Source organism: Sturnira hondurensis, unplaced genomic scaffold (assembly GCF_014824575.4).
Source record: "Sturnira hondurensis isolate 20B ecotype Veracruz unplaced genomic scaffold, ASM1482457v3 Scaffold0006713, whole genome shotgun sequence".
Taxonomy (NCBI): domain Eukaryota; kingdom Metazoa; phylum Chordata; class Mammalia; order Chiroptera; family Phyllostomidae; genus Sturnira; species Sturnira hondurensis.
In genome coordinates this window covers 5,751,450-5,770,696 of record NW_028079344.1, presented here as the reverse complement: position 1 = coordinate 5,770,696, position 19,247 = coordinate 5,751,450, and the positions used below count along the sequence as shown (strand labels likewise).

The 19,247-nt window shown below is 40.7% G+C and overlaps 1 protein-coding gene across 4 annotated transcripts in view; it reads left to right on the top strand.

Moving 5' to 3' along the window:
• The first annotated feature begins 511 nt into the window (after positions 1–511).
• PPP4R1 (protein phosphatase 4 regulatory subunit 1) overlaps positions 512–19,247 on the top strand; it is an 81,292-nt gene continuing 62,556 nt past the window's right edge. For 3 of the 4 annotated variants that reach the window (XM_037050364.1, XM_037050365.1, XM_037050367.1), the window contains exons 1-2: positions 955–1,079; positions 1,277–1,321. In XM_037050364.1, coding sequence (XP_036906259.1) covers positions 1,073–1,079; positions 1,277–1,321 — 52 coding nt within the window. In that variant the 5' untranslated portion in view covers positions 955–1,072. Of the gene's footprint in view, positions 545–954; positions 1,080–1,276; positions 1,322–19,247 lie in introns of those variants that run through there. The other variant, XM_037050366.1, reaches the window with a different exon arrangement.

The window sequence follows — 19,247 nt, the reverse complement described above, 5'->3', positions numbered from 1 at the left end:
TCATGCACATGCAAAAAAAAAAACCGTAAAAAATCTCTGATAAAGAATTCAGTTGAACATCTTAAGTACTACCAAAATGATTTAACTACTTATTTAAAGGAAAAAACTAATCATAGGCACTCGTCATTGAACACCTCCTAGATATTAAGTACTGTTCTGGGTTCCTTACATTCTTCATTAATTCCAAAAATCCCAAGAGGCAGTTACCATATTTCATTTCACAAATGGGTCACCAGCCTACTCGGTAAATGGCAGAATTTAGATCTGAACCCAGGCCTGCCAACGCCCTTGCTGGGGGATTTTTGCTTTGTCAGTTCCGGATTAGAAGGGCATAGGGGTAATAACCTGGGTCTAAGACTTAAAGGTGCTGGGCGTTAAAGCCGGCTGAACAAAGATAATTTGGTCACTCCCAAGACCAGGCAGCCGGGCTCTGGGCTTTGTTACCAGCCACTTCGCGACCGGCCCCGGGTGCGCGGGGAGGCGGTGCTTCCTCCACCCAGAGGGTGGAACCTCGGCCGCCGCGGGGCCTCGAATCGCCGCCGACGTACGTGCAGTCCTGGGGAGGGGGCGAAGGACAGCGAACGGCCCGCCTGCGGAGAAGGGCTGCGGCAGACGAGGTGGTGGGCGAGGCCGGTGACCCAATAAAGCGAGTTGAGCCACGGGAGGCCCTGCCCGGCTCCGTTTCCTGGCACAAGCCGCAGTGTCCCGGGCCGGCGGCAGCCTGCGCATCTCCGTCACTGCTCTCGGCTTGAGGGCGACTCCGGCCGAGGGTGTGAGCGCGCGCCACCGGGCCGAACAGGGAGCGGGGTAGGCGCGAGGGAGCGCCAGCCGCCCCGGAGCGGGCAGGCGGGGCGAGGCCACGGACCCACGGCGCTCGCCCATCCACGGTGCCCCGGAGCCGCTCCACCCACGGCCCTCGGCCCGCCCCGCGCGCGCGCCCGTGCGCGCGCCTCCGTCAGCCCGGCCCATCTCCTAGCTGCCCCTCCCGCGCGCGTCCACTGGCTCCCCGGCTCGCGCCGCTCCATGTAGCCCCGGATCCCCGGGAGACCGAGGAGGAGGGGGTGACCACAAGATGGCGGGTACGTGGTCCCCTGTTCTTCTGGCGGCGCGACGGCGGCGGCGCCTCCCCGCGTCCGCCCGTCTGCCTGTGTGGGACCGAGCCCGGCGCGGGGTCCCGGCGCGGGGAGGCGCCGCAGGGCAGGGACGGTGGGTGGGTGGCGAGGGCGGCTGGTCGCGGGGGCGCTGACCAGGCCTTTCTTTTCTCCCCTCGGCGCAGACCTCTCGCTGCTCCAAGAGGACCTGCAGGAGGACACCGACGGATGTGAGTGCGCCCGCTCAGCTGTAGCTGTCGTCCGCAGCTTGCGGAGAGCAGCCGGGAAAGGAGGGCGGGCGGGCGGTGGCGGCCTGGGCCCGGCCTGGCGTGGGGACGGGCTCGGCGAGGCGTGGCCCTGGGCCGGCCAGGGTTGCGGTTTTGAGGGAAAATTGAGCTTTCTGGAGGAAAGGGTGTGCCCCGGTTCCGCTGGTGTAAAAAGATACCATGTGTAAAGCTTTGGCTTGGGTTCTGCCCCTTCGCCCACCCCTCTCACTACCCCCAAATCTGCGGGTTCGAGAACTGCCCGGCCGTCCGTTTTGGAGGAAAAAAACCAGTAGGCAGAAATTTGATTTAGGAACTTGGGGCGTGTTTTTCTCCTTTGAGTGCCTTCCGGGGGCCTCCCCCATCCCCTCAACCCTCCTGGGGAAGGAAGAAACTATAAGGAAGGAAGGTGTTTTTTTCTTGTAGTAGCTCGCAAGTGTTCCACAGCGGCCAGCTGTAGGGCAGCTTGGTCCCTGATAGCTGCCCGGGTTCGGTTTCCCCCCTCCTTCTGATTGTATGGAGATCACTTACCTGTAATTTCACTTTAGCTCTTAGCAGTTTTCACATTGCTCCCTATCTGTTTTACTTGTGGATTACGGGAAAGTTATAAGGTGTGGCCTTGGCAGGAATTACTAAATCTGGAGAGCTATTTCTTTAGTGCAGATATTCACAAATTACCCAGACCACTTTAAATATTACAATTTTAGCTTAATTCTTTGAGATAAATTTAAGTTTTAAAAGAGTTGATACTTTTGTTTAAGCAAAAACTTTGACATTGTTTCCAGAATAGTGTCACAAAGGAATTGTTCGTTTCATATATGCTCTTCTAGCATCAGAAGGTAATTTGGAAATTGTTCTGAGTTGAAATGATAACCACGGTAGAATTTCTGGTGTATTTAGGGTAAAGCCTGCCTGATGCTGAGGTTTACTGTAACTAATACCTATATAAGTAATTCAGAGGTGGCTACAGTTTGAAATTGCGCTTTTAAATATTGCGTAATTCTTAGTATTGTCTGTTTTTGTTTCTCTTGCCCAAATTAAGCTTAATTTTTAAATTCCTGGGCGCTTTGAGTGAAAGAAGGGCAATTTACTACTTAGAAGTATTCTATGAAAAGAGTCATTATTTAAAAAATAATGTAACCATGTGCAAACTTATCTTTTGCTAAGTATTTTTTTTAAGTAAAAAGTTATTTTAAAGGGAGCACTCATGTAGTGAAGGCCAGCTTTTATTTCATGTAATGTTTTACCGCAGTCCGCTAATCTGCCTACTAGTAAAGTAAAATATTTAAGGCAGCTATTGAGTTCTTGCAAAGTTAAGTTTAAAGAAGTGGCTCTGTTTGTTATCTTGAAACAGGCTTCCTATTCTTGTATTTTGCTTCAAGACTTTGTAAATAAAAGATATATTCATTCAGCAGGTGTTTAGGAATGTCTGGAGTAAGAACTTCGTCGTATTAATTTTTTTCCACTTAGGTACCATGCACTCTTAAAGGATGTGCTGCGGTATCACTTTTGTTGTTTCTGACCTTTAAGGGAACATAGTCTAGAGGGGAAAGCATATCTGTGAAGAGCTCAACAATGATTTATTCATGAGCCTCAAGACTTCTGCTCAGTAGGGAGGACATAGCTATGCAAAGGATAATCACAGTCCATGCCCTCTAGTGGTTTATAAGCAATTTTAATGCTGAGTGTGATAGTGAGTATCAGAGGCATTATAGCACAGTAGTTAGTAGACAGGACTCTGGAACCAGATTGTTTTGTTCCATTCTTGGCATTGTCACTTTGGACAGACTCCTGTAACTCAACCTGTCTATGCCAATGATTTGTTATTTGTAAATTGATATATAAGTATTATGTACCTTATTGAGTTGTTCAGAGCCTTACGTAAATTGATGCATAAAAAGCACTTAGAACGGCACCTGGTAAATAGTGACTATTATGTGTTTGTCGTTCCCATGAATAAAGTGTAAGGGAAGCTTGAAAGAAAAAGCAGGGAGCCCTGCCCTTGTGGTTCAGTTGATTGAAGCATCGTCCCCATGCACCAAGGTTGCAGATTCCATCCTTGGTCAGGGCGCATACAGGAAGCCACTGATGCGTGCATGGATAAGTGCATAGAAACATCAATGGGCTGATGTTTCCCTCTCAAAAAAAAGAAAGAAAGAAAGAAAGAAAGAAAGCAATAAAAAAGAAAAGAAAATGCCAGAAAGGAGATACTGATGTTGAGCATTTCACTACAGAATTACTATATACTTATAAATGTTTCTAATGCTTGCAGTTAACTTATGATAGATTGTTAGTTCCCATTGTGTGTGTGTGTGTTTTAAAGATTTTATTTTTAGACAGAGGGGGAAGGAGGAAGAGAGGGAAAGAAATATCAGTGTGTGTGGTTGCCTCTCCTATGCCTCCTGCTGGGGACCTGGCCCACAATGCAGGCATGTGTCCTGACTAAGAATCGAACCTGCGAATCCACTGAGCTATACCAGCTAGGGCTTCATTGTGTTTTTTTTTTTAATTTACTTTATTTATCTTTAGAGGGGAAGGGAAGGAGAGAGGGAGAGAAATATCAATGTATGGTTGCCTCTGGTGTGTCCCCTGCCGGGAACTGGCCTGCAACCCAGGCATGTGCCCTGACTGGGAATGGAACTGGGATCCTCTGGTTTGCAGGCCTGAGCTCAATCCATGGAGCTACACTAGCCAGTGCTCATTGAGTTTTAATTTAGGATAAAAGTTAGACATTTGAAGGCACAAATAGTTATTTGCATATGTATAATTTTGTTGAAGACTTTGTTAGAATAATTGTTTTTCTTTTTATAGGTGATAGTTTTTGTAGATGATATTGTCACCACCTGGGGAACTTTCCCCTTATCTCTTTAGTTCTTCTGGCTGGTTAAATAAGTGAAACAACATACACAGATTAACAGGAGAAAATCAAATTTTATTACATGCACATGGATAATTTACATAAACATAAAAATTCCCAAGACAGTGAGGTATAGATGAGGTATAGATGTCATTTTCGAGAAAGGGGGGGCGGAAAGAGGGGGCAGATCTCGATTTCTTAAAGGGAAATAGTCAACTCACAAGTTAGCTGACAAAGTGGTACACATTCTTGCTGCCTATCAGAAACAATGGGTCAGAGGGAAATATAGGGCACAGATTTTTTTTCATGGATCCTTCCTGTATACCACTGTTAATTCATATGTGCTAAAGTGGTTATCCTAAGGTTCCCTTCCTGAAGCAGGTTCTTCTATTGAATCCCTATTAGAAGGAAAGGGGGAGATAAAAAACACACAAAAAAACACTGCCTGAGTTTGTTGGGTTTTAATTGTTCATAGCTTGAAGTAATCTGCATGCCAGGATGGCACATCCCAGGGAGAGCTCCCTACTTTGACAATACTGTTACCCAGAATACTCAGAAACAAGGGATCTTTGAACATATAGCCAGTTGAAGAACCACTTGCCTTCTATTGTGAAAAGAGAAAAAAAATGAGAGAGAAATTTGCCCATGGTCCCTAGGTTGAGGGCAAGATGTTTGGTAAGGGAATTAAAAAGCTTGTCACATCCTGGAGAAGCTAAAGAAGGTGGAGAACCAGAGATGTCAGCAAAAATGGATCTCGGGTTCCCCTTACATCTCGAGTGTATCTTATGAGCCCAATTTTGTGTCTCAGGCAACACTAGTATGCAGACCAGCCTCCAGTGAAGTTGTGCACCAGGTCCTGCCACTTCATCCAAGCTAGGTCTAAGTTGGCCTTGGAGATGGAAAGAAATTATTTTCTAGCCAAGCTTCAGAATCTCAATTGCCATTCCTAAATGCAGAACCTAGACTAAGGTAGATACTATTGTACAGGTAATAGAGGGTAGATACTATTGTACAGGTAATCTGCAGCTGTGGAGACAGAGGACCTAGGGTCTAGATCTTGGCCAGGGGGAATTGCCAGACTTTGGTAAGAGTCTCAGTTCTTTTGTTGTGATTTGTTTTGTTTTAAACCCTAAAGTCTATGTATAGAGCAGTAAAGTAGGGAAAAGGGTTAGTTAAAAACTGACTTGACTTATACCCCTAAGAAAGAGAAACAAAATCCTAGTATGTAAAAAATGGTGCATTGTACAGAGTGGGGCAGAAGTAGGTTTACGGTTATGAGTATGTGAAACAGTTTATTCTTGTATTAATATTTATTAATTATTGTATTATTTTCCATATGAACAATTGAACCTACTTTAACCCCATTCTGTATGTACTAATTGAAAGATCATAAAATTAAGTAAATATAGTCACTATTAGGTACTATTAAAATTAACTTTAAGAAAATAATGCAATGAAAAACATGTTTGTTTTAGTTTAAAAGTGATACTATGTCATCAAACACTTTGAATTTCAAAGTGAAAGCAAGCCAGTGATTCCATTTGAATAGGTGACTTCAGAGTTGGGTAAGCCCTTTCTTTTTCTTGAATAATGGGAGGCAGTGCAAAAAAGGACAAATTGACTTTAAGAGAGAGCATACTTCAAATTTCTATTGTCAGTTTTCCAAAGACTCAATTTTGATTTACATTTAAGTTAATAGAGTTCTAAAAGATGTAAGATAGGCTCAAGATACAATAAGATTTAATGAGTTAATGCTTGTAAAAATAATTTCATTGAAGGAGTTTGATTAAAATTCACATTTTTATGAAAAGAACACATTGAAGACTATTTTAAAAGAATGCTTATGTAATACTTTATAGTAACTTTCATAAACATTATTCTTCATGGCAGCTTTGTGATATGTAGGCTCTGGTATTCTGAAATTAGTAAATAAATCAACTGGTACAAAAGGGACTAAATTATTTTCTCAGGGAAAACTCGTAAGTACCAGTCAGAATCTTAAACTAGGCTTCTTAATTGTGAATATTGTATTTTAAATATTGTCTGTTCTTAAATTGCCCAGTTTATTGAGCAGCCCAAGTTTCTTTTATAGGCAGTTTGTTTGAACCACACCTAAAGTACCCCTTGAAGATTATGCTGCATATGGTTGAATTTATTCTAGGTACAGATAATGAGAATGGAGCTTGGTATAATATAGCTTATTTAATTTTTATGTTTTCTTTTTGGAGCTATATTGTGAAATATTCCATGTCACAGAATGTTCCATACTTGTAAGTTTTGGAGTCCTTTTACATGGATCCAGAACCAATTGGGTGTAACTACCTAAACTGCACTCCTTTCAGGGAGTGTCTGGGCCTTCCAACAACTTTTAAAAACTAAAACTGGTTTTGATAAGCTTCTTTAAGTCCTTGCCACCTTGGGAAGTACAAGCCAGGGAGGGAATCAGTGAAAAACCCTAGGAAGGTGTTCTTGGAAGTCATGATATTTATAAATTTTGTTAAATGAATATTTGGAAGAGTGAGTCTTAGGACTTGGTAGCATGTTTTAATGCTACCAGCAAGACTGGACAGGAGAAATCTTTATTTAGATAGAAGACAATTGATATCCTAGAAAAGAAGGCTTAAAATGGTTTTAGTGGTACCAACATGTGTATAGAATCAGTTAATGATGCCTTAAATGACAGTTTCCCATAGAGAATTTTTTTTAAAAAGGGAAAGGCAGGGGAAACCCTTTGTAAATAAATACACATGTTGGCTGCCTGGGATTTTAGCTGCACACACAAAAAACAACCCCACCTAAATACATAGGTTTTTGTTTGTTCTTCCTGCCTATGAAAGATACACAGCTCTTGTTTGGGTAAAGTTCATTAGTCTGCTATATTTGTGTGGTCACTGGTTTGTTATTTTATTTCTGGTCCTTTTACCTCAGTTGCTCTTCTCATCAAAACAAAAGATTTTATGTTATTACTTTACTCCTGTGTTTATGCCTTGTATTTTAGAATTTAGGATTTTTCTTTCTTGATAGCAAACAGATTTTGCCATCAGCTGCATGATATGGTGGGCATTCCCTAAACTTATTAAATTAGGGTGTTGTTTGCTTTTAGTTTGGATCTGAAAATAAACCTAATTTAATAGTTTGGGAAGAAGAGTGAGGTGGCACATCTGTGGACTTTGACTTAAGGAGATTGAAAGGGCCTGCATTCCCTGTGTGGTAGGCAGCTAGACAGGAGCAGAGAGGGAAGGGCGGGGTAGAGTAGGTCACCAGGGTGGAAAGCCGCAGGTACCTCGCAAAGGGGGAAACTGGGGAATCAAGGACCTCATCCCCAGGATAACCGTCTTCCCCTAGTGGGTGCTGGGTTACAAGTCATTCAGGTTAGATCCCAGACACCCTTAAAAGGGGAACAAACAAGGGATATAAAAAATAGCCCTTATGCATTAAGCCCCCAGAACAATGAGGTTCTGACAGGCATCAGATACATCCAGGCCTCAGTTATGTTTAAGCTCTAGGCTCAGAAAAGCAGCAAAACCAGACAAGTGGCCTCAGGACTAGCTTCATTGACTGATGACTCCCTGGCCTGGTACCAGCCAATCAGTGGAGACCACAACCATGACAAGACAACCTGGAAAACTGATAAATATTTTATTGAGCCCCTCCCTTGAGACTTTCCCTAAAATCTCCAGCCTTGAAAGCCCTTAGGACAGAGGATCCAGTGTACTCAGGGAGAGCATGCCCACCCTTCCCCCTTCTCCTCTTCCTCCCGTAAGTGGGTTACCTTTACCTCTCTCACCCCTAACCTCCAAGGGCCCCTTTTTCCCTCTGTAACTTGTTTCCTGAGATCCCATTTCTTCTATAGCTCACTTCTTTTACCTTTGTGACTTTCTAAATAAACTTTCTCCTATAGTTTAAGTCTTGGCTCTGAATTCTTTTTTAGTTAGAATTTAAGTACTGAGGTTGCTGAACTGAGGTCCCGTCTAACTCTGCTGGTCTAACACCTGGTGCCAGTTTCATTTTCACCACCTCCAACACCTATAACTTCTAAGAAGCCATACAGATCTTCCAGCTCGCCTATCACGTAAGGTTCCCCCTCTCCAAAACCATCCCTGACTCTCAAGTCAAGTCTTAGCTCCTTATCTGCCTAGATTTAGAAGCAGACTTGTTTTTAGGCCTAATTGAGATTAGTGTAGTTGGTATTTGAGCACCTAACCATGCTATAATTATGAAATACACATGTATCTCCATATAGTTTTATGTAGGGGAAAGAGCACTGGGCTTCATAAAATCCTCAAACCAGGGTTCAGATTCTGACCCTTGCCATTTATTCACTCTATAATCTTTAAAATGTTTATGGGCTATTGGATTGTTTCCAGTTTTTGGCTATTAAAATAATACCTCTTTGAGCATTCATGTACAAGTCTTTGTGGATATATACACTCTTTCTCTTGGGTATCTATCTAGGAGTGGAATGGCTGTTTATCTTAAGAAACTGCAAGACTGTTTTTCCAAATGGTTATACCATTTTGCACTCCCACTAGTAGTGTGTAAGAGGTCCAGGTGCTCCACACCATCATCAGCACTTGGTATGGGCAGTCTTCATGTTAGCCATTTTATTAAGATTTTTTCCCCCCTGTAGTTTGAATTTGCATTTCTTTAATGATTAATACTGCTCATCTTTTCATGTGCTTGTTTACTACTTGTATATCTTATTTAGTGAAGTATTTAAATCTTTTGGCTATTTTTTATTGGGTTGTTTTCCTGTTAAGTTTTGAGGGTTTCTTATATATTCCATATACAAGTCTATTCTCAGATATGTGCTTTGCAAATATTTTCCAGCCTGTGACTTGTCTTTTCGTTGTCTTTACAGTGTTTTTCAAAGTGCACAAGTCCTGAATTTGATGTTGAGCTTAATTATTTTTTGCAGATACTTTTTATCAGATCGAGAAAGTTCCCTGAATTGACTGAGAACTTCCTTGAATTTTGGAACGGATGTTGGATTTTGTCAATGTTTTATCTATGATTTTTTTTTGTTTCTAGTTTTTTAATAGGATGAATTACATTGATTTTTAAAAGTAAATATTGTTACTTCTTTTAGTGGGAATTTTCAGATATATGCATAGGCAATATATGCCTACCAGTTAACTTCATCTTTCATCTGTCCTTTCCTAACGTCTAAATTTATGGGAGGGCATGGAGGGTGTAGCTATAGTACTTTAAAGGTGTCCCAGGTATCATTCTGTTTTAACTATAAATATTTCACAATCATGTACTTGAAGTGTGATGTTACAGTCTGTAAATAGAAAGACATCTAAAGTTATGGTATAGTATGGTAATTTACGAAAGTTTAAATAATTAAATTCTGGACTTCCGGCCAAGATGCAGGTGTAGGTGGTTACACTTTGCTTCCTCGCACAACCAAAAGAAGGACAACAAATTTAAACACAAAAATAACCAGAACTGCCAGAAAATCAAACTGTATGGAAGTCTGACAGCCAAGGAGTTAAAAAAGAAACATTCATGTAGACCAGTTGGAGGGGTGGAGACAGGCGATCAGTGCTGCTCTCGGCAAGGTGGTAGCTGGCGGATCAGGTGAGATGGTGGCTGGTGGAGCAGTTGGTCCTGCATTCATGTGCAGGTAAACTGGGAGGAATAACAGGGGAGTGAGACAACCCAGGATTCCAGCACGGGGAAATAAAGCATCAAAACCTCTGACTGGAAAAACCTGTGGGGGTCACGGTGGTGGGAGGAACTCCTAGCCTCACAAGAGTGTTCATTGGAGAGAATCACTCTATAATCTTTAAAATGTTTATGGGCTATTGGATTGTTTCCAGTTTGGGGCTATTAAAATAATACCTCTTTGAGCATATTATTGCTCAAAGAGGTATTATTTTAATAGCCAAGTCCTAGAACATACACAAACCCACCCACCTGGGAATCAATACCAGAAGTGCCCAATTTGCTTGTGGGTAATGGAGGAAGTGACTGGAAGCCAACCAAGAGCTGAGAAAGTAGCATTGTTCCCCCTTAGGCACCTCCCCCCAAATACAGCACCACAAGGCAGCAACATGGTTTGACCCACCCTGGTGAATACCTTACAAAGTAATAGGCATGCTGAAACAAAAAAGATGGCCCACATGAAAGAACAGATCAAAGCTCCAGAAAAAATACAACTAAGTGACAAAGAGATAGCCAGCCTATCGGATGTAGAGTTCAAAACACTGGTAATCAGGATGCTGTCAGAAATGGTTGAGTGTGGTCACAAAATAGAGGAAGAAGTAAAGGTTATGGAAAGTGAAATAAAGGAAAATGTACAGGGAACCAACACTGACAGGGCAGAAACTAGGACTCAAATCAACTGTTTGGACGAGAAGGAAGAAATAGGCATTCAACCAGAACAGAAAGAAGAAACTGGAATTCAAAAAAATTAGAAGCTTAGGAACCTGTGGGACAACTTGAAACATTCCAACATCTGAACATAGGGCTGCCAGAAGGAGAAGAAACAACAGTGAGAAATTGAAAACTTACTTGAAAAAATAATGAAGGAGAACTTCTTTAATTTGGCAAAGGAAATAGACTTGCAGGAAGTCCAGGAAGCTTAGAGAGTCCCCAAGGAAGTTGGACTCAAGGAAGTACACACCAAGGCACATCATAATTAAATTACCTAAATTGAAAGATAAGGAGAGAATCTTAAAAGCAGCAAGAGAAAAGGAGACAGTTGCCTACAAAGGAGCTCCCATAAGACTATCAGCTGATTTTTCAAAGAAACCTTGCAGGCAAGAAGGAGCTGAAAAGAAATTCCAAGTCACAAAAGGCAGGGACCTACATCCAAGATTATTCCATCCAGCAAAGCTTTGGTTAAGAATGGAAGGGCAGATAAAGTGCTTCCCAGATAAGGTCAAGTTAAAGGAGTTCCTCATCTATGGGCTCTTATTCTGTGAAGTGTTAAAAGGACTTAATCTAAGAAAAAGAAGAAAAAATTTTGAACAGTAAAATGTCAACAAACACAACTATCAACAACTGAACCTAAAAAAACCTAGGTAAAGAACTAGAAAAGGAACAGAATCACAGAACTGGAGATCACATGGAGGGTTATCATTGGGGATGGGTTGGGGGAGAATGGGGGGAAGGTACAGGGACTAAGAAGCATAATGGTAGATACACAATAGACAGAGGGAGGTTAAGAATTGTATAGGAAATGCAGAAGCCAAAGAACTTATATGTATGACCCATGGACACGAACTAATGTAGGGGAATGCTGGTGGGAGGGGCAGTGCAGGGTGGAGGGGAATAATGGGGAGAAAGAAATGAGACAACTGTAATAGCATAATCAATAAAGTATATTAAAAAATAAATGATTAAATTCTTTTATAAAGACTTTATTTATTTATTTTTACAGAGAGGGGAAGGGAATAAGAAAGAGAGGGAGAGAATCAATTCGTGGTTGCCTCTTACATGCCCACTTCTGGGGATCTGGCCTACAACCCAGAGAAATGTGCCCTGACTGAGAATGGAACCTGCCACCCTTTGGTTTGCAGGCCAGCACTCAATACACAGCCACACCAGCCAGGGCTAAATTTGTTAGATGTTTGCCTTGCTGGTTCTACTGTAATAAAGCACATCTTTTTGATTACTAAACCCATTTTCATTTTAATCACATTAATCACCAGATTAAGAGAAGCAACATCTTGCTTATTTTTATCTTGCTAAAGTACATTTCACCCATTTGAGTGAGCCTTACTGGTAACAAAGGAATATTGGTAAACAAAAGTTTAATTTTATATTTTAAATTGGTTTGTTACATCATCTGTAGCAGGGGTATCAAACTCATTTTCACCAGGGGCCACATAAACCTCGCAGTTGCCTTCAAAGGGCTGAATGTAATTTCAACTGCTTAATAGTTAAGGAGTAGTTAAATTTATACAGTCCTAAAATTATTTCAGCCCTTTGAAGGCAACCTAAAGGCTGTTGTGGCCCCTGGTCGAAATGAGTTTGACACCCTGATCTATAGGATCACATAAATTTAAAATTTGAGTTGTTCCATACCTCTTATGAGCCAGTTATCTCAGAATTACTGAAATCAAGAGCTAGAGGACAGATTATATATTCATTTTAAGCATGAGGAAGCTTAGGCCCAAGGTGTCATGAATATACAGGTGGAATGGTGGTAGAGGCTGGAGTACAACTCAGACCTTGTAGATTTTAATATTCTTTTCCTAGCTCTCATCCAACATAGCTCTTTAACTTGCTGCAGAAGGAACATGGGAGAAATTTCTGGATTTAAAATTTTTTTACTTATCATTGTTATACTGTATGTTGGGCATTGTGCTGTAACATTGCTTCAAATATTCCCCTGAGAGGTATGTAGTCCTACAAATTCATAAAAGTGGTACTTGATGAGGCTTATTTAATGATTAATTTGCTTGGTCACCTAACTTGAAGATGGTAGGTTAAATTAAACCTGACAGAATATTTATTATTTTATTTACTTAACTACTTTTCATTGTGCTCTCAGTGCCTTCCAATTTTGGCCTTCCTAGATTTATAACTTTCTTAGGTCATTTAATCTCCTAAATTTTCTGGGGGATACAAAGGTAATAGCATGCTGTTTAAGTACTTTCTGTCCTACGTAGGGCCTGGTCTATTATGATGATGTTAGAAGCTAAATACAAAGTCTGTACAGAATGTATCCAGCCATGTAGTAAAAACAGAGATATTGGCCTTCCGCAAAGATGGAGGCATAGGTGGAAACACTGTGCCTTCTCCCACAACCAAGTTTGAATACAACAAAGGTTTGGTAAACAAAGACGCAGCCAAAGAGCAGAAAATTGAACTATACGGAAGTCCAACAACAACGAACTGTTAAATGGGGACCAGTAAGAGGGGCGGAGCCAGCAGCAGAGCAGGGTCAGGCAGGAAAGATCCCCAGACCCAAGGCACACAGGCAGCCGGAGTAGCAGCGGGTGGCAGCGGACCCAGTGAGGGTGCGGGGCAGGCTGGCTGCGGCCACACATTCACGAAAAGATAAACCAGCAGAGCAGTGAGCAGTGAGACAGACCGCACAATATGGCTCAAGAAGAACTCAAAGCCCCAGAGCCGATAACTCTAAGCGAAAAAGAAATAGTGAACCTCTCAGATGCACAGTTCAAAACACTGGTGATCCGGATGCTCACAGAACTGGTTGAGCATCACTATAGTCACAAGTTAGAAGAACATATGAAGGCTAAACTAATTGAAATGAAGGGAAATGCACAGGAAACCAATAGTGATGGAAAGGAAACTGGGACTCAAATCAGTGGAGTGGACCAGAAGGAAGAACGAAACATCCAACCAGAAAAGAATGAAGAAACAAGAATTCAAAAAAATGAGGAGATCTTTAAATATTCCAACATCCGAATTACAGGGGTACCAGAAGGGGAAAAGAAACAGCCATGAGTGGAAAACTTATTTGAACAAATAATAAAGGAGAACTTCCCCAGTCTGGCAAAGGAAATAGACATCCAGGAAATCCAGGAAGCTCAGAGAGTCCCAAAGAAGGTGGACCCAAGGAGGAACACAGCAAAGCACATCATAATTACATTAGCCAAGATTAAAATGAAGGAGAGACTGCTAGAAGCTGCAAGAGATAAGGGGACAGTCACCTACAAAGGAGTTCCCACCAGACTGTCAGCTGATTTCTCAAAGGAGACCTTACAGGCAAGAAGGGGCTGGAAAGAAATATTCCATGTCATGAAATCCAAAGACCTACATCCAAGACTGCTCTATCCAGCAAAGGTTTCATTTAGAATGGAAGGACAGATAAAGTGCTTCTAAGATAAGGTCAAGTTCAAGGAGTTCATCATCACCAAGCCCTTATTATATGAAATGCTAAAGGGACTTATCTAAGAAAAAGATGAAAAATATGAACAGTGAAAGGACAGCAAACTCACAGTTATTAACAACCACACCTAAAACAAAAGCAAACCTAGAGGACAGCTAGATCAGGAGCAGAACCGTAGAAATGAAGAACACATGGAGGGTTAGCAACAGGGGAGTAGAAGGAGGAGAAGGCACAGAAAATAGCATAGATGGTAGGTAGAAAATAGGGGGGAGGGCAGGAATACTATGGGAAATATAGAATCTAAAGAACTTGAGACATGTGGTCATAAACTAAAGGCGGGAAATGGTGGGGGGGTGCAGGGTAGAGGGGAATGAAGGGGGGAATAGAACAACTGTAATGGTATAATTGATAAAATATATTTAAAAAATAATAAGTAAAATAAAAATATATTTATTGAAGAATATACAAGATACAAGAAACATTGTGCATAGGCCCTGGCAAGTGTGGCTCAGTGGATTGAGCACCGGCCTGTGAACCAAAGAGTCACTGGTTCTTAGGGCACATGCCTGAGTTGTGGGCCAGGTCCCCAGTAGGGGGTACCATTGAACTATGTAATATGTAGTTTATCTTCATATTAACCATTTGTCCAGTAATGCTCTTTATAGGAGCTATCTTTTCAACTTTCCAGCTATCTTTTGTGTTGCATTTAGTTGTCATGTCTTTAATTTGGAACAGTACTCAGCCTTTATCTTTCACGATATTGATATTTTGAAGAGTCAGTTTGGTTTTGTCTGTTTCCTAGTGTTTTGATTCAGATTATGCTCTTTTTTTGACAGGAGTACTGGGTAAGTACTATGATATCAGTGTTTTCTCAAGATGCACTTGATGTCAGTTGTCCATTATTGGTAATTTTAACTGCTTTGTGAAGGTGATGTCATCCAGATTCCTGTACTTCAAAATTCTGGTTTTTTCCTTTTGTAATTAGTAAGGGAAATAAATAATTTGACACTGGGGAATAGCCCATTCCTGAAACACATCTGTCCAGCAGTGTTAGAATGTGTCGTTGATGGTTCTTACCTGGCTGGTATTCCGCTTTACAGAAGATGTTGCCCTCTCTATTCATTTTTGGTTTATTTATTTGTTAAAATATTATTTTAATGTCCCAAGTCTTAAAAAATGATTAAATTTCTATGGTGTATCTCATCATCTTTCATTTTCTAAGATGTACAGACTTGGGAAACAGAAGATAAAATGTGGCAAGTTTAATATGGCCTGAGCAGTATCAAGGGGAAAATTGAAGGGAAGATCAGCCTATCAGCATTTTTCTGCTTTAGAGGATATTATTAGAGGCTCTGTGTGGAATAGAAGGTTGTTTTGATCACGCTTGGTAAAAGTTAGGTTATACAAATCTGTTTTCTTTGGTGTGGTACTTCTTAAAGTTATTAACATGCTCATATGAACACCTTGGGGGAGGATGTAGTTAAAGTACCTTTATCCCTGCAAGCATCTCTAGGGACTCCCTTTTCATTAACAGATATAAATGAATTTGCATTCTTCAAGAGAAGCCTTGACTGGTTTTTAGGTGATAAAAAGATTAGCAAGACAGTCTGTCTTCAAAGAGAATTTATCTCTTTTGAGGGGAGGGAAATAGAAGAAAATGAAAAAAAGAGTTAACTCAAACACTGTACTTATTGGCAGAGTATAAGCAAGGGACTACAGGGATATCTTAATTAGAAAGAATAAAAAATGCTTCCTTGATGGTTTTGTAAATAGGTAAATTTAAACTGAAATGATGATAAAAAGGGCAGAAATGGGACAGATGAACTCAATCCAGCAGAGTAGTAGGGCACATGGCAGAGAATGGGTCCCAGCATGGGCTACATGCAGTGGATGAGAATAGATTGGGGATAGATCATGGAGACTCTAGAATTACAGCCTGAGAAAGTTGTACCCTAATTCATGTTGCCTGGAGATGTTGCGGTTGGGGGTGGGGGAGAGAAAGAAGGAAGGACAGGGAATGTATTGCAGAGACTAGTACTTAATGAAGGTAGATGTGCTTCTGGTATGTAAACTGGATTGAATGAGAAGAGACTGCAGTAGGTGGATTGAGGCGATTGTAATAGTCTAGGGCAGTGGTCTTCAAACTTGATTACTGTATACCTCCTAAAATAATTCTGAAAACTCTGTGTCTCATGCATTTTAACATTAAAGTTACTTTAGAGAAATGATACTGTTGTATCTCTTTAAAAAATAGAATCTAAATACCATAGCACTTTTATAGCCATTATCATCCAGTTAAAAAAATTCAATAATATACTCTTTAAATTGGGAATTTTATAGTTCTTTTTTCTTGATCTCTTTTCATTTTCTATAAGAATTTTACAATATATTTTGTGCTTAAAAGTTTTAACTATTAATGACATTTCTTTGTACCAAAAACACACATATAAAAAGAAATTGAAAATTTTAATTTTATTTGGCCACAAAACATTTTGGTTTCTGTGTCTAATATTCAGTTGATCAATCAGAATATATTACAAATGATGATAAACACTTTGTAAACAAAAAATTTACTGAATAGTGTGGCTGAAAAATATAATAGGGCTAAAAAGAGTTAATTAATACCTCTCCTCCCACCTTCTAAGTTCTTGTAGCTGTGCTGATCAAAGTAACATAGACAGGAGAAAATACATAAGGCATGAAAACTTCAAAGACAGTAAGGAAAGACTGGTATAAATGACATTTCTGGAAAAAGGAGCAAGGGTGGAGCAGGGTGTTAGAAGTGAGAATGGGCGATTTACTAGTACTTGAAGAAGAGCCAGCCAAACTGGACAGGAAAATTCTTGCTACACATCTCTGAAACTGTGGGTCTTGGGGATTGTGTGTGGGGGGGGGGGGAGGGGGAGCAGGGGGTATTTAGCTCACAGCTTCCTGCTTAAAGCCCTCTTATTTTACCATACTTACCTCAAATTAGGCTAAGGTAAACTTCCTAAGTCTTCTTGAACCTGGTTTCTCTGTCCGAATCTCTTGGATAAGAAAGGGGGAAGTGTCAGAGGTTCTTTCTGCTTGTTTTTCTCAATAAACAGCTTAAAGTCAGTATCCACAAAAGATAAAACCTTGGTTCCCTTCAGTAAGCATTAATTCATGAAATGGGTAGGGCTTTAACAAATATTTAGGTATTTGTGGATGACTGGAATTGATTGCTAGAATGAGGTAACATTTAGCATCAATTCCTTTTTTAAATTTTAAGGTCTATAAGCACTGAGAGGTTCCCTTGACATAAATAAGTTGGTAGAGTTTTGTTAGCAATGCCATTAATTTCCTTGAACGTCTTCCAGTTTATGTGCCAAAACTTTTCTGTTTTTTTAAAGCAACGGGTTGAAAATACCTGACTTGTAAAATTATGTAGCTTTAGAGAGTTGACTTCTCCCAGGGCCCCTTTTGAGGGGCATTGGAGGCTTTTTTTGTCTTGTTGGTGTGCATCAAGTGTATCCCTTTTCTGTCAAGTGCATCACACGTAGCCTTGAGATACGTTCTTTGTCTGATGGGAGGCAGAGGTTGTGATCTAAATCCCCAGGCACATTTTTGGGGTGGACAACTGGAATATTTCTTAAAGTTAGACATATGATTTATTTTCAGAAAAATCTTTGTGTACCTCAGGGGGTTTGAATACCCCAAATTGCTCTAAACAAAAAGATATCAGAGCCTCTGAATTAGGGTGTTGAGAAATAAGAGGTGAGAATACAGAATACTTATAAAAGTAGAATTTATAATTCTTAGCATCTAATTAGATATGGGGCCAAGAAAGCTATGGTAAAAAAAAAAAAGTGACAAAACCTCCTGTGAAGAGAAAGATGGTAATTGAAAAGTCATGAAGAAGAGATCATTTTTGTAAGATCAGTTTGGATAGTTAATTTTTGGAACAAATGCAACATTGAAGTGGAGATTCTGTGAAGTACTGAAACTGTGGATCTGGTGATCAGAGAAGAAGATCTCTGGGGAGTCATCTGTGTATCATAGATTATTATTGAAGCTATGGATTATCAAGGAGTAGAGGGTGTGTGTGTGTAATGCATGTATGAGGACAAAAGTAGAGGGAAATAGAGCTACATTTACTCTGTGCTATCTATTTGACGTAGAAGGGTCAGAAAGAAGTAAGAATAGTCCAGAAAGGTAGAAAAATACTCAGGATTGTGTACTTCCAGAGAACACAAGAAAAGAGAATTTGAGAGGACATTGCTGGGGTAGGGAGAGTTGGCTTTGTCAAATGCTGTAAAGAAGTTGAGACAGTAGGTCTAAGCAGACCCCTCTATTTTGGCATATTATTGCTAATCTTTGAGAAGGGATTCCCAAGAGTGAAAAATAGGACAGGTTACATTTGTGTTGATGGAGAGCTGAAAGGCTGTGAAATGAACTGTACTTTTGAGCAATTTACTGAAAAAGTTATTTTGGAGAATAGCAAGCTGAAGTTCCAAATTCATTGTGTCAGGAAAACACCCATGTAGTCAGAATTGCCCTGAATCACCTTTATCAACATGTTGCTCATAAAGTATGATCTGTGTGACTTTACATACAAGTGTAATAGTCATATTTTTCTCCCACCATTGTAACCGTAATTTATTGTTTTTTTTTTAAATATAACTTTTATTTAATTCTTGTTCAAGTACAGGTTTCTGTCTTATATTCCCAACCCTGCCCATCCCCCACCCCATGCTCCCAGCCTCCCTCCCCTTTCCACCCCCCACCCTTAGTTATTGTCCATGTGTCTTTTATACTTGTTCATGTGAGTCCATTCCCTTTTCCCCTATGATTCTCTCCCCTCTCCCCTCTGGACCCTGACAGCCTGTTCCATATTTGAGTGTCATTGGTCGTATTTTGCTCGCTTGTTTGGTTTGTTTAGATTCCTGTTAACGGTGAGATCATATGATATTTGTCTTTCACCACCTGGCTTATTTCGCTCAGCATAATGCTTTCCAGTTCCATCCATGATGTTGCAAAGGGTAGTAGTTCCTTCTTCCTTTCTGCGGCATCGAATTCCATTGTGTAAATGTACCATAGTTTTTTGATCCAGTCATTGACCGATGGGCATCTAGGTTGCTTCCAACTCTTGGCTATCGTAAATTGTGCTGCTATGAACATCGGGGTGCATAGGTTCTTTTGGATTGGTGTTTCAGGGTTCTTAGGATATGTAATTTATTGTTTTTGTACTTTATTCCCAGATGAGG